This window comes from Tetrao urogallus (assembly GCF_951394365.1).
Source record: "Tetrao urogallus genome assembly, chromosome: 7".
NCBI lineage: Eukaryota > Metazoa > Chordata > Aves > Galliformes > Phasianidae > Tetrao > Tetrao urogallus.
In genome coordinates, this window is record NC_136820.1 from 4,103,792 (window position 1) to 4,116,417 (window position 12,626).

At 40.0% G+C, this 12,626-nt stretch overlaps 1 protein-coding gene across 1 annotated transcript in view; it reads left to right on the top strand.

Moving 5' to 3' along the window:
* Nucleotides 1-5,274: 5,274 nt before the first annotated feature.
* Nucleotides 5,275-12,626, top strand: part of ITPRID1 (ITPR interacting domain containing 1) — a gene marked incomplete at both ends in the record, with an annotated part of 35,006 nt that continues 27,654 nt past the window's right edge. Inside the window, 4 exons of the mRNA XM_079538469.1 lie at nucleotides 5,275-5,293; nucleotides 5,842-5,893; nucleotides 6,669-6,755; nucleotides 7,325-7,527. Coding sequence (XP_079394595.1) covers nucleotides 5,275-5,293; nucleotides 5,842-5,893; nucleotides 6,669-6,755; nucleotides 7,325-7,527 — 361 coding nt within the window. The remainder of the gene's footprint in view (nucleotides 5,294-5,841; nucleotides 5,894-6,668; nucleotides 6,756-7,324; nucleotides 7,528-12,626) is intronic.

Consider the following 12,626-nt stretch of genomic DNA (forward strand, 5'->3'; position numbering starts at 1 on the left):
TGCAATGGCAACTTGCTAATTGCAACTCAAAATCTGTTTCAAAGACTTAAAAGCATCAGGTACTTAAATTGATTCTTGGTATGATACTAGAGGTTGTGGTTTGCCTTGTTTCTCTTCACTAGAACAAATTGGTGTATTTTGCAAAATTTGATTTATCTCCCCCAGCCTTTCATCTTTGTTCTACTGTTCTTACTTGTATTTGGGTTAACGTGCAGCTTGTTAAAGTACGTCACACCAGGGATTGTCTCACTAGCTAACTCAAAGCCCTGTGTTTAGACTAGGGCCAGGCTGCTGCTTTGGTCCATGAAGAAAAGCACCTCCAAAGAGCAGCTGCAGTAGGAGGATTGCTGTACAAGTGTCCTACTCTTTGCATTGACTATAAAGGGAACATAAAATATAGGTTTGTAGAAAACATGCTGGTTTACTTGAGATTTTGGACTTCAGTGCACGAGAAATGAGCTTTCAGTGTCATAGCTAGGCAAAGATTGACAATCTTAAAATAACACTCTTGCTTTGTAGTGTTAACAACAGCAACAAAAACAACAGAGATCCTGCAAACCCATATAGTCTTTATTCTAAATGTCAAAATTAAATCTCTAAAGACTTGAGTCCAAAGGCCTCTGATGGATGCTGCAGCCTTTCTGTGTCTTTTGACTGCAAATCAGAATAGCACCACTGAATCCAGGTAGCAATAGTGTGACAAGAATGCCTCCTGGTTTGTCTTTTGTGTGCATGAGCCCTGCTGCTGATCAGCAATTGCCCCTTCCTGTTCTGCCTCTGAGAGCTGGTGATCTCCGTGGCTTCAGTTGAACCTGAAGGGAAAGAAGCCTGTTTGTAGTATTTTCAGAGCAGAGCTGAAAACTTCTGAGCCATCTTTACTTACCTTTGGATTGAAAAACTGAACTGAGCAGCAGGACGCTTGGGACCCATTGCTTGCTCTGCTGCAGGCTTCCTGCGTGGCCTTGGGCAAATAAGGTGAATCGCTTGTGCTGCAGTCCTCTGTTTGGTAAAAGGGAGGCAGTGATCCTCCCTCAGCACAAGGGCAGGCTCTCTGCCCCTTTCAAGCTATGGCAGGAACTGCCTCAGGATGCATTCATGCAGAATCAGAATAGCTAGTTTTCCATTCTTGGTGGGACTGGTAGATGTTTCCAAATTATGGATGGCTGGCAGATAATAAAGTCAAGTGAATGATTCCAGATTTTTCTTTGCTTTCCGAATTGGATTGAAAAAAAAAAACAACGCTTGGATTACCAAATGAAATCACTAACCCCTTCTCCCAATATTTTTGATATATTCTGGAGTTACCAAAAAGTTATGCAACTCAGTGAGGTGATTTATTGCTATAAGCTGATCCCTTAAAACTTCATTTGAGTGCTCTCCTTCCATTTTTACGCTTAGAAGACTCTACAGAAGAAAATATTCATCTGCAGTTGAATTCTTCTTCTTTGTAATTTTTGTTTGTGCTACTCCTTAATTATTTGCTGCCTCAGTTCTCCAGTGGGAAATATGATGTCTCCAATATTGACACTTCCTTTAGGAAAGTTGTGACTCCCTGAAAATTCAGAACAAAATATTTTGCTTTGTCTGATTTCAACGAAAGAAAGAGCTTTCTATTTTGTTGAGCTACATCAAAACACAAATATTCAGTATTAACTGACATGCCTTGCCTATGATCCACTGTCTCATGAGAACAGTGCCAGGAATAACATTTTCCATCATGTGTCTGGATAGCTTTCTGATCAAACTATCTGGTACATCATGGGAATTTCATGATGCCGCATCCTCTAGTGAGATGTAGCCTACCACACGAGCACAATTTATGGCAGAAACCATGGTTATACACACCTGAGGCAATGAGCTATCACAGAGAGAGGCAGTTTAATCTTGAACATAGTCAAACATGCATGTACTTTGTTTCCAAAATTTTGCTATTTCAACTTTTTGTCCCTGAAGGACCAATATTCTCCATGAACATGATTCTCCATGATTCTCCTCTTCAGTGTAATGCCATGCATTCACTGCCAATGCAGCTCAAGTCTGTTTGTTTGGTGGTGAGGAGAAGCTAAAAAAAAAGAATTGTTTGGAGGTATGGTGAGGTTTGGATTGCAGGATAGGTATTGTAATTAATGATTACCAAGTCACCGTGCAGACAGGGGTCAGCTAGGAGGTATAATACAGTGTATTTTATTTGATGCACTGAAAAGCCTTCTGCGTCCATTCCTCTCACTCCTGCTCCTGGATAAGTTGATTTAATTAGATTCTTAATAAAATTTATGTTCAGAAGTGACAGACTTGACTCATGGAGAATGCTAGAATTTCATCGGGTTTGCCTTAAGCACAAATGCAAGATTTGAATCTCAGCAGAGGCCAACGTCTGTATGTTAGGGAGAAAGTAAGTGGTGTTCAAATAAGTGGTGTTCAGAAGCAGCAGAAAACATGGGCCTATGGCTCTGTTTCTCCCACCAGCCATCCTCATTCATTTATGTGTGCTCCAAGTGCCCTGTGCAATGCTTACCCATCACACTGCCTCCCAGACCTCACCAATTCTCAGGAGAGCAGCCATACTTCAGGGGAACTATTTATTTATTCATTTATTTATTGTCTTTTTAAATCATTTTTATCTTAGAGTCTAGCTACAAGTGGAGATAAGCTATAAGACCAAGAGCAGACAGGTTATACAAATAACGTCTTTTGTAATTTCTGTCACATATGTCTTAACTACAAGATATCAAACACCACAGGTTTCTGCTTGGAGAAGCTGATTTTCATGGATAAGCTGTCCCTTTTTTCCTGTTTGCACTTGTAATGAGAAGGTTCTCAAATGAGATTTTCAGCAGAAAAGTCTCAGTTTTGCCTTCTCTTCTGGCATGATTTGATTTCCTTCTGCTGGGGGAGTGGAAGTTTCTAGGACAGATTTGCACAGATTTCTGGAAGTTATGACAAGATGCATTCAGGCTTGCCTGACCTGAACTCAGAACTTCTCACTTGTTCTCACCTACTTTCCAGATCTGCTGAATGTAGTGAATTCAGAGCATCTTTTTTTAGGAAAGAGGACATAAGAACAAATCATCTGATATATTCAAGATATATTTCTAAAAACTTCCACATTTGTAGTGCATTTTGGAGCCCCAAATATTTTCAGTGCTTCCATATTTGCACTTCTTGTTTATCAGGCTCACAAGTAAGAAATGCAGTTGGATGATATATGGTTTAATCTTTTCTCCTGTTACAATGTTTTATCTTCCCTCAAGTGTCAGAGGCTACATTTAGCTTAGCAAAATATATTATTCATAAGCAAAGATATACTTAGATGTGCAGTAAACAGAGTGCCAATTAGCACCACAGTTGGTTTACAAAGCATTTTTTTTGTTTGTTTGTTTGTTTTCATAAGGTTTTCTGACAGATTTCTAAAGGGCATTATTTCCCCCAACGTATCTTCCACTTTAGTAATGAGATTCAGTGTTTCTTGTGACAGGAACAAAATAGTTGCACAGATCAGGAAACGTAAATACCGTTTCCTCTCCATTACTATTGCCACGATCTCTTATACATGGAAAAAACAATCTCTAATATTTGAAAACGTCAAGCTCTCCAATAGGGAACTTCTCACGAGAGTCTTCTCATCAGAGACTCTAATCATGAGCGGGACAACCCATGAAAGTGCAGAGTGGCTAACGGGTTCATGAGCCATTTACTGTCACTTAAGAGGTTGGATGGCTTAGCCTGTCCAACTCCCTATTTGTACATTCTTGACCCACTGCACAAGAGTGTTGTTTAGCTTATTTTAGCCTACAGAATAAATTTATTTCAGGTGCCCCAACCAGCGACTGACTCGTGTAAGAGTTTAACCACAAACAGCTTCTCTGTTACCTGGCATGTGGTAACCTAACAAATTCTTTCCGTATGATCACAACTCTCAACCTTTGTTGTTTCTTTTTTGGTGACCTGTTATTTCTTACGCCTCCTTCATACATCATATTTCTCATCATCACATTATTTACTTAACACCCTGGCCAGTGTTTCACATTGCTAGATTTTCAGTTTGGCAGCACTTGTGTTCATTCATTCCCAAACTACACAAGACATTAAGGAAATCAAAACTGCAGTGAGTTTGCAGTTGTGGGATATAATGTTCTGTTACACAGAAGTGTGCCTACATGCCACTAGGGAAAAATGTAAGAACACACACTTCTGGATGGTATTTTTGACATTCTTAAGCATTTTAAAGTGAATCTACTGCTTCTTCTGGCACATATGGTACACAACAAGTAGCTGATTCTTCAAACTAAGCTAAACTTACTGCTAGATAGTCTGGTTTATGTTGCCACAGCAAATTACAGGATGTCGGTAACCCTTATGTTCCCATCCTCGTGCTGAGTAAGCCAGAAGGAATTTGTGTTACAATTTATGAGCGGAAAAATAATCCAGTAGAGAATGTGAGAGGATGTTTTCTCTTCTTTATTGACAGAATTTTGTTAAATAGAAAACACAGCTTTAAAAACTAGATAAAAATCTTCATCTTGTGCAGTGCAGGAGGACATCGACTGCTGCTCCTAGGCAAATACTGCTCTAGCTTGAAAAGGATCAAAAAGTTTATTGGTTCAGCATTGAGAGGGAAAGGGATGACTTACAAACACTGTGTGTGTGCATCCCACTTACTTATTCCCAATATAAGTCAGTGAAATGATGAAATGTGCCCTTTGTGGCTTGTAAGTATAGTGCATGTGGAATCCAGCAGGTGATGTTAAAAGTTCTTTGTAAAATATTTGCCAGAAACTGTTGTAAGCGCCCTGCAGTCGTCTTGCTTCTTCCAAATGCCTTTAGGAACATGATGCAAAATCCATTGAAACCCACAGTACAACAGTCACCAGTTTAAGTTAATTACACCGGAAAAACTGTTATGCACAAAATAATGGAATCAGCATTTGCCGAAATGAAAACAATGTAACTGCTTTTTTTTTCTATTTTTTGTCCCTCAAAAATCAGGATTGAAAAATATTTTCATCATATTTCCTTTATATGTATCCCCAGTGGAAAGACTTGAGAGTGTCTACCTGTAAAGAATAAGGGCTTAATGTGCCGATAATGGTTAACAAAATGTAAAGGCATCTATTTTCCACCTATGGATTTTTGTTACATTTATGTATTACTAACTTGTCCTGCGAGTTCAGCTTCCCACACAGGTATTGTTCTGCAACTTTGCAGCTTGTGCCATTTCCTTATATGAAGGATGCTTCGATAATGATGCCTCCTATTTCATTATGTTGGCCCATGATGTCAGAGGCGGGCGGTGGTACGGCAGTAGAGGTTGAACCTTTCCAACAGTGTTCTGTTATGTGTTGTTGCCACCTGATAGATGGCAGCAGAGGGGCAGTCTGGCAGAATGGCACCTGACGTGGAAGTGCATGAAAAATTGTCACCCATTTACAATCACTGATGCTTGCTGAATGTGTATGGTGACCAAACAGTCTCCATACAGGATGGGAGAACAGTGAGATGGTGGGTGGTGCATTTCAGAAGAGGCAACAGTGATACTGGGTCACCTCTGCTGGTGCAGATGTTTACAAGCATGGCACGCAGGCTCTTGTTCATGGCTGGAGAAAATGCACAGCTAATTGGTGGTGAGTGTTTTGTAGCTGAGAGTTTGCTCTGTAAAATGATATTATGGTGCTCTTTGTATCTGTTGTAGCGTCCATGGAAATAAATAGGAGGCTTTTCTGTTGGGGCAACATAGATACAGTACAGCTAGTCTTCTCGTCTTGAATCTAGTTTGACACATTTCTGTTTTGACAGACAGAAATGATAAGAGAATTAAATATTTTTATGTTTTCTTATTTGCAGTTTCTTTGTTAGTACCAGAAATGGTACAATTGACTGTGCAAAGCTACAGAAGGTAGGTGTCAGACACTGTAGATATCTAAGGGTTTTTTTCCCCCCTTACTTTCCATTTTGATAAAAGGAGAAATTTTAGTTAAGATTGTTTTGTTCTTCATTTTTCCCCTCTCAAATTGATAGCAACAGCATTAGTTCAGAAACCTACATATTGCTTGTGGCCTGTTTAAGACTTGAGCTGAGGGACAACTTGCAATGAGAAAAATGAACATTTGTTACTTATCCTAATAGATACATGTAGGTAAAATTAAGCTTGATTCCAGCAAAAGTGTGTTATCGTTCCTATTAAGAAAGATTGTTATGCCTTTGCAGTGAGCAGGCTCTAAAAAACAGATATTTCTCTGCAGACTACTGGCTACAAACACGATGAGAAGCTGAGTGAAGCATTGTTCTCAGATGCCACTCCTACTGCTGCAGCTCATTGTCTCTCCAAAACTTTGTTCAGAGCAATTACATCTTTTTAAAGTAGGTGGCTAAAGAAACCGTGCTCCTGAAAGGTTCCCGAAAGATTCACCATCTGTCAAAAGTGAGCCATTCTGCCACCTTTATAATTAGCATTTACTGGTACCTCACACCTACATTCTCACACCTACTGTAACATACTGTTCTTGAGAACAAGCGTATTGCCACGCTCTCATGACGACTCTAAGGCACTGCTATTATGTATCATTATAAACGAAGACAAAATGCAAATGTTTACTCTAGGAAAAAATCATAATGATATCCCAGAGGAGCACACGAGTGAATGCATTTCCTTGTTGTTTTTTTCCAACCAGATCCCTGCAAGAATTTTCTGAAAGCCCGGTTATGTCAAGATGCAACAGCCTCAGATGCTCCCACTCTCACACTGGTGGACCACAGAGGTTAGTCACTTCCATGTGTTTCCGGCTGGGAATGCATGGAATTCACCCATTTAGGGATCAGCAAATAGGGTTACAATTTTTTGGAACATGCAGTTCCAAGTTCTAGTTCATTGAAATCGTCTTATTTACTTTAAAGTGGTCAAAGTGCCCTCTTTAATAACTGGTGTCTGCTCTCAAATGCATTTGTAGTAGAAAAACAAATAAACACAAAAACCTGCCTCAAAGTTCATTGTTCTTTGAATTCCTTGCTTGATAAAAGACTTCAAGATCTTATGGCAGCTGCAGCATCTTACCTGTATCATGTCTTGAACAAAGTGAGCCTGCCATAAACATACAGCTTTTATTAATGTTTTTCTTGCTAAGCTCTCTAGATACCATGCCACTAGGTATCTCTGGGGGAAGAAACCATTGCTAATCTCTTAGCATTGTGTCTGACAATAACCACTTTTGTTTAAATCTCTGCAAGAGTAGAGAACAGAAGAGAATTACTTAACACAAAAAAATAAGTATTGCAAGAGAAAAGTGGTACCAAGATAATGGTGTAAATTATCCTGATGTTTCCCCCACAGCATCACTGAATGGCTATCACTGTGTGAAAAGGATCCAGTGGAGATTCTCCTTGATTTGGGGTTTGGTACAGAGGAACCCGATGTCTGCACTAAAATCCCTCCGAGGTTCCTCAGTGGTTCTTCTGTGGCAAAAGGTATTGACATCCGAGTCTTTTTGGAAGCTCAAAAGCAACGGATGGACATTGAGCTGCCAAACCTGTATGGTAAGTGGAGAAGGAATTTTAGCCAGGAATTTATTTTACTTCTTTAGAAGAAAGCCTTTAGTTCTTTAGAACTAGAAAGCCTTTACTTCTTTACTTCTTTACTTCTTTAGAAGAAGTAAAATAAATAGCATGGGGACTGAGCGGGTGGAGAAGAGGCTTATGAGAGAAAGTATAGAAAAAGGGACATGTATTTAGTCGATATCAAGAATTCTCATTCCCTTTTCCCTTTTGTGGGAGCAGGACCCCTTTCACAGGGAAATGTGCAGAGCAGCTGACAAGATCCCAGCCTCCCATCACTAGGGCTGCTAGGGCTCATGCATCAGACCCACAAATCTCTAGCTATAACCTAACAGTTTGGTTGTTCAAATATGCCCTAATATGGATGAGAATCTTATTTTAAGTGCAATAAGATTGCACCATTTAAAGCAGACAGGCTTGATTTTTATTTGCTGTAGATGGTTCTAGTTCCATTTTGTGTATTTAGCAGTTAAGAAATGAATACAAGGTCCTCACCCTGAAGTTATATCAGCATTAAAATAGCATTGTTAATTCTCTGCTATATCGCCCATCTGAAAAGTCCAATTTTGACATCATTTCCCCTCATGTTTGCTGCGCAGGATAACCAGATGGCTCTTGAAATCTTCTGTTTATTTAAGATGCTCAAGGAAGCAGGATCTCTCGTATAGTCCATGCATTCCTGCTTAGAATTACGCTGAAGAAGTGGTATGGATGGAATAAGAATTGAAAAAGAAATGTCAGAGCATCATGGAAAATGTGTTTTTCCCTCTTTCTCTCTCTTTTTATAGCAAGGCCTGTGCACACATTTCAATATTTACAGCAAACTGACACATCAAACAGGTTTCTCAGCTCTCACTCTTTCTTTCTGTAACTCCTAAGAGGAAAAAGAGAGGAAAGAGAGAGAATCTGTGTGAGTAGATGGAGGATAGAGACCTCAAGGAAGAATCATAGAATGGCTTAGATTGGAAAGGACCTTAAAGATCATTTTAGTTCCAACAGCCTTATCATGGGCAGGCTTGCCACCCACCATCTGAGATTGCCCAGGATCGCATCCAGCCTGGCCCTGAACACCTCTAGGGATGGGGCATCCACAGCCTCTCTGTGCAGCATGTCCTAGGACCTCACCACCCTGTGAGTAAAAAATTTCTTTCTAACATCTAACCTAAATCTCCCCTCTTTTAGTTTAATGCCATTCCCTTTGTCCTATCACTATCAGACTGTGTTAAAGGTCAGTCTTGCTCCTGTTTATACGCTCCCTTCCAAGTACTGAAAGACCATGATGAAGTCTCCCCAGAGCCTTCTCTCCTCCAAGCTATTAAGCCCAACTGTAGTACTGCAGATGAGGCCTCACAAGGGCACAATTAGCTCCCTCTCCCTGCTGACCACCTCTCTTTTGATGCAGCCCAGGATACATTTGGCCTTCCAGGCTGCAAGTGCACACTGCTGCCATCAGGACTCACAAGTCCTCTGTAAGGCAACTCTCCATGAGTTCTTCTCTCAGTCTATACTTGTATCTGGGTTTGCCTTGACTCAGGTGCGACACCTTGCACTTGGCCTTGTTAAACCTCACTATATTTTTGTGTGCCCACTTTCTGAGCATGTCCAGGTCTCTCTGGATGGCATCCCTTCCTTCTATTGTGCCAAGAAGGTAGAGAGCTCAGAGTGAATGAGAGGAAGGAGCTTCTAGGGAAGGAGTTTGCACAGCTAACGTAAGCAGTGATTTTAAGCCAAGGTGCGAATTAAGGACCAGACTTTGCAGTAGTCCTTGATGGGAGCACTCTTAGAACAGGTTAATGGCTGCACTGTATGGGAGAGCTGCTGTCAAGTTAGCTAAGGTCTCAATTTCTATTTTGATGGTGTGATGTCCATCAAAACATATTTTCTTGCTTTTGACAGGTTGGGAGGGGATTTTCACACCATCTGTGTAGGCTTCCTAAGTATGTGCCTGGGCATTTAAGCAAGTGAGGTGACATCCATCCTTCAGAGATTCATACTTCTCTCTTCACGGACTCTACGTGTTTCGTTACATGTGGTGATTAACCTCATAACCTCTGCACCAAGTTATAGGCATTTAGCTGAAGCACCATCTCAAGGATCTTAATCACAACAGAGTCTATTTTCATAGTGAATGGAGAGTCAGGCACCTCCCCTGGGTCATAATTGAGCCACAGTTTCAAACACCTATCAGAAATCAGTCGGTCTATGGGACCACATAGGCAATCTAGCACATGCACCTTCCTATAGCTGATATTCCAAGAGAATATTTACTGCTAAAAGCATGAATCAGTTTTAGTGTGCAAAATTATGAGGGATACCATCAAACAGGCTTTCAAGACATTTGCTTGCAAACTCTATTTTCTAATCTTGCCATCCTTTCCTTGCCTAATAATTTTGTAGTGAAGTACAGCAAGAAGGAGAAATGGAAAACTCATGTTTAACAGATTTGGAAAGTTGATTACTTCTAGAATCTAGTCTATCTGCCTTCAGCAGTAAGATTGCACCTAAATTTGCAAGCATTTAATGATCCAGCTCTTCTTTTGGAAGAAAGCTTCCTGAAGATGATAGAGAAAAAGATTCTTCCCTGTAAATTAAGTAGGTAGATCAGGTCTAGAGATGCTCCATGGTGTTTACCTTTCCATGAACCTTGTAGGGTACCCCAGCTGCTTTACTGTCACAGGACCATTTCATATTGAGATAAAAGTACCAAAATGATGCAGACTGCATGCTGCCTTTAGAGACTTCAAGCCCATATTAAGCCACTGTTCCTAAAGACATATAAGATGTGCTGGATGAATTCAGATATTGTCACCCAGTTTGGTTTGTTGTCACTAAATTGCTCTCGTTTGTCTCCATACACCAAAAAAAGAAAAGTGTTTAATCTGAATTAGTGAACGACTGAGAAATGCTGTCAGTTTACTTACTCCTGAAATAGCAGAGAAAATTAATTGATTTAGTATGACGTGTTAGTCCAAGAAAGTGGAAGATGAGGAAAAGGATTGTAGGAACTGTTTGAGTGAAGGAGGGAAAAAAAAGGAGAGTGAAGTAAGAAAAACCAGTGAACTTCCATACCAGAGTGATCTTTCTCCACTTCCCTATTTCCTTCATTTCCTAATGCAATCCTCTTCTTTCTGTTTGGTTCTTCCCTTACTGTGATGCAGATAGTTTTCTAGAGCTGCTCCATTGCTGATTTGGCTTTTTAAAATACATGTGTGTTGTTACAGAATTGTTTGTTAATTGTCTCCTTGCTTGGTGCTGATCCTTAAGCACTGTCAAGGAGTTTTTAAAGGGTCCAGTTCATAAGAATAAGCTGCATTTTCAACAATGTCATTCATCAGTAAGTTATCTCAGGTCTGAAAGAACTTAGCCCCATCATTCACTGATGGTGAAAATTTTGCTGTCATCGTTAGAAGAGACATTTTATTACCTAACTGGTGAAATAAAGTCAATTGAGAATCAAGTTAAGTTAAAAAAAAAAAAAAAAGAAAGATATTTTTGAGTATATTGATCCAGAAACTCTTTGAAAAGCTTTCAAGCTACAGCAGGGGAGATTCAGGCTGGACATGAGGAAGTATTACTTTTCAGAAAGGGTGGTCAGGCACTGGAATGGACTGCCAGGGGAGGTGGTGGAGTCACCGAGCCTGGGGGTGTTCAAGGAAAGGCTGGATGTTGTGCTGAGGGACATGGTTTAGTGGGAGCTATTGGGAATAGGTGAACGGTTGGACTGGATGAGCTTTTAGGTCTTTTCCAACCTTGGTGATTCTATGATTCTATGAAAACTTCAGGTCTGTGGGCATTCTAGTTCAAAAATGTTTACGTGTTTCAATCTGACAACTAAAATAAAGTAAACTCCGCTCATTTTAGTATAACTTTTCCCTACTGCTGTATCTAAATTTACTCAGGGTTTTCTGTCTTATTTCTAGGGATTTTTCACCCATTTCGTTGAATCTCAGAATGTTTTGGGAGGGACCTTAAAGACCATCCTCTGCCTGATGAAGGCAGAGATGCCACCCACCAGCTCAGACTTTCCAGGGTTCCATCCAACCTGGCCTTGATGGGACGGGGCACCACAGCTTCCCTAGCCAGGGCCTCACCACCGTTATAGTGAAGTTAAGCTGGTAGGGAGAGGTGCACATCACTGGAGATAGGTATTAGCCAGTAAAAGCATCCCTAGAGAAGAAATGTGATATAAATTGCTAAATACATTCTCTGAGCTACTGCTTCAGTTCTAGCAACGACAGTATTGCCAAGGCTCAAGAAGAAGCAATCTAAAGTAGGAAAACACTTTAACATATGACAAAATGGAAAATGCGGAGATTTCCGTTTATTTTTTTTCATGAGAAGAACATCAGTTTCAGGTAAATCTTTTTTTTTTTTTTCTTCTTCTGACTGAACATTTTGATTTTTCCAAATTCTGCATTTGCTATGGAAAAAAAAAAAAAAAAAAAAAAAAAAAAAAAAAAAAGTGGACTGAAAGTTCTCAATGACTCTGGAAACATCTGTGTTCCTTCATTCCTCTTTGAGCCTGTTGAAGACTTGGCAGATCTTTTGTACAGATAACTGTGTTGGCCTGTGTAGTACCAGATTTAGGGAAGGAGTAACAAAAGTGTGAATGTTTCCTCCTGAATTCTAAACTGGTAAATCATAGTAAAGTCATTAGAATTTCTATGAAAAGTATAGATTCTGTTGAAGATTCATTGATCTTATTTACAGCAGGGCCATTTGCTGATGCATCTGAACTTTCTAGTGAAAATGATTCTGCAGTTATGTCCTTCAGGATCTCACCTGTGGTACAGATTTAGACTATTTTGAAGCAGGCTTCAGAGACCAAGGAGTTTGTATCAGACTCTTGCCTATTTGAGACACGCTCCTTGGGGAGCATCCCTAGAAACCAAAGCAACAGCTTGCCTGGAAAGAAAAAGTCCAGAAAACGAGGCTGTCCTTGACATAATTTCTTTATGACATTGCACATGAACAAGATGACTTTTTTGTTCACGTGTCATTTCTTGGTCATTTGATTTGTAACTTCACATTTCACAAACTCTTTTATATAGTTCACCAAAGTTAAGCAGTGTGTAAAAATG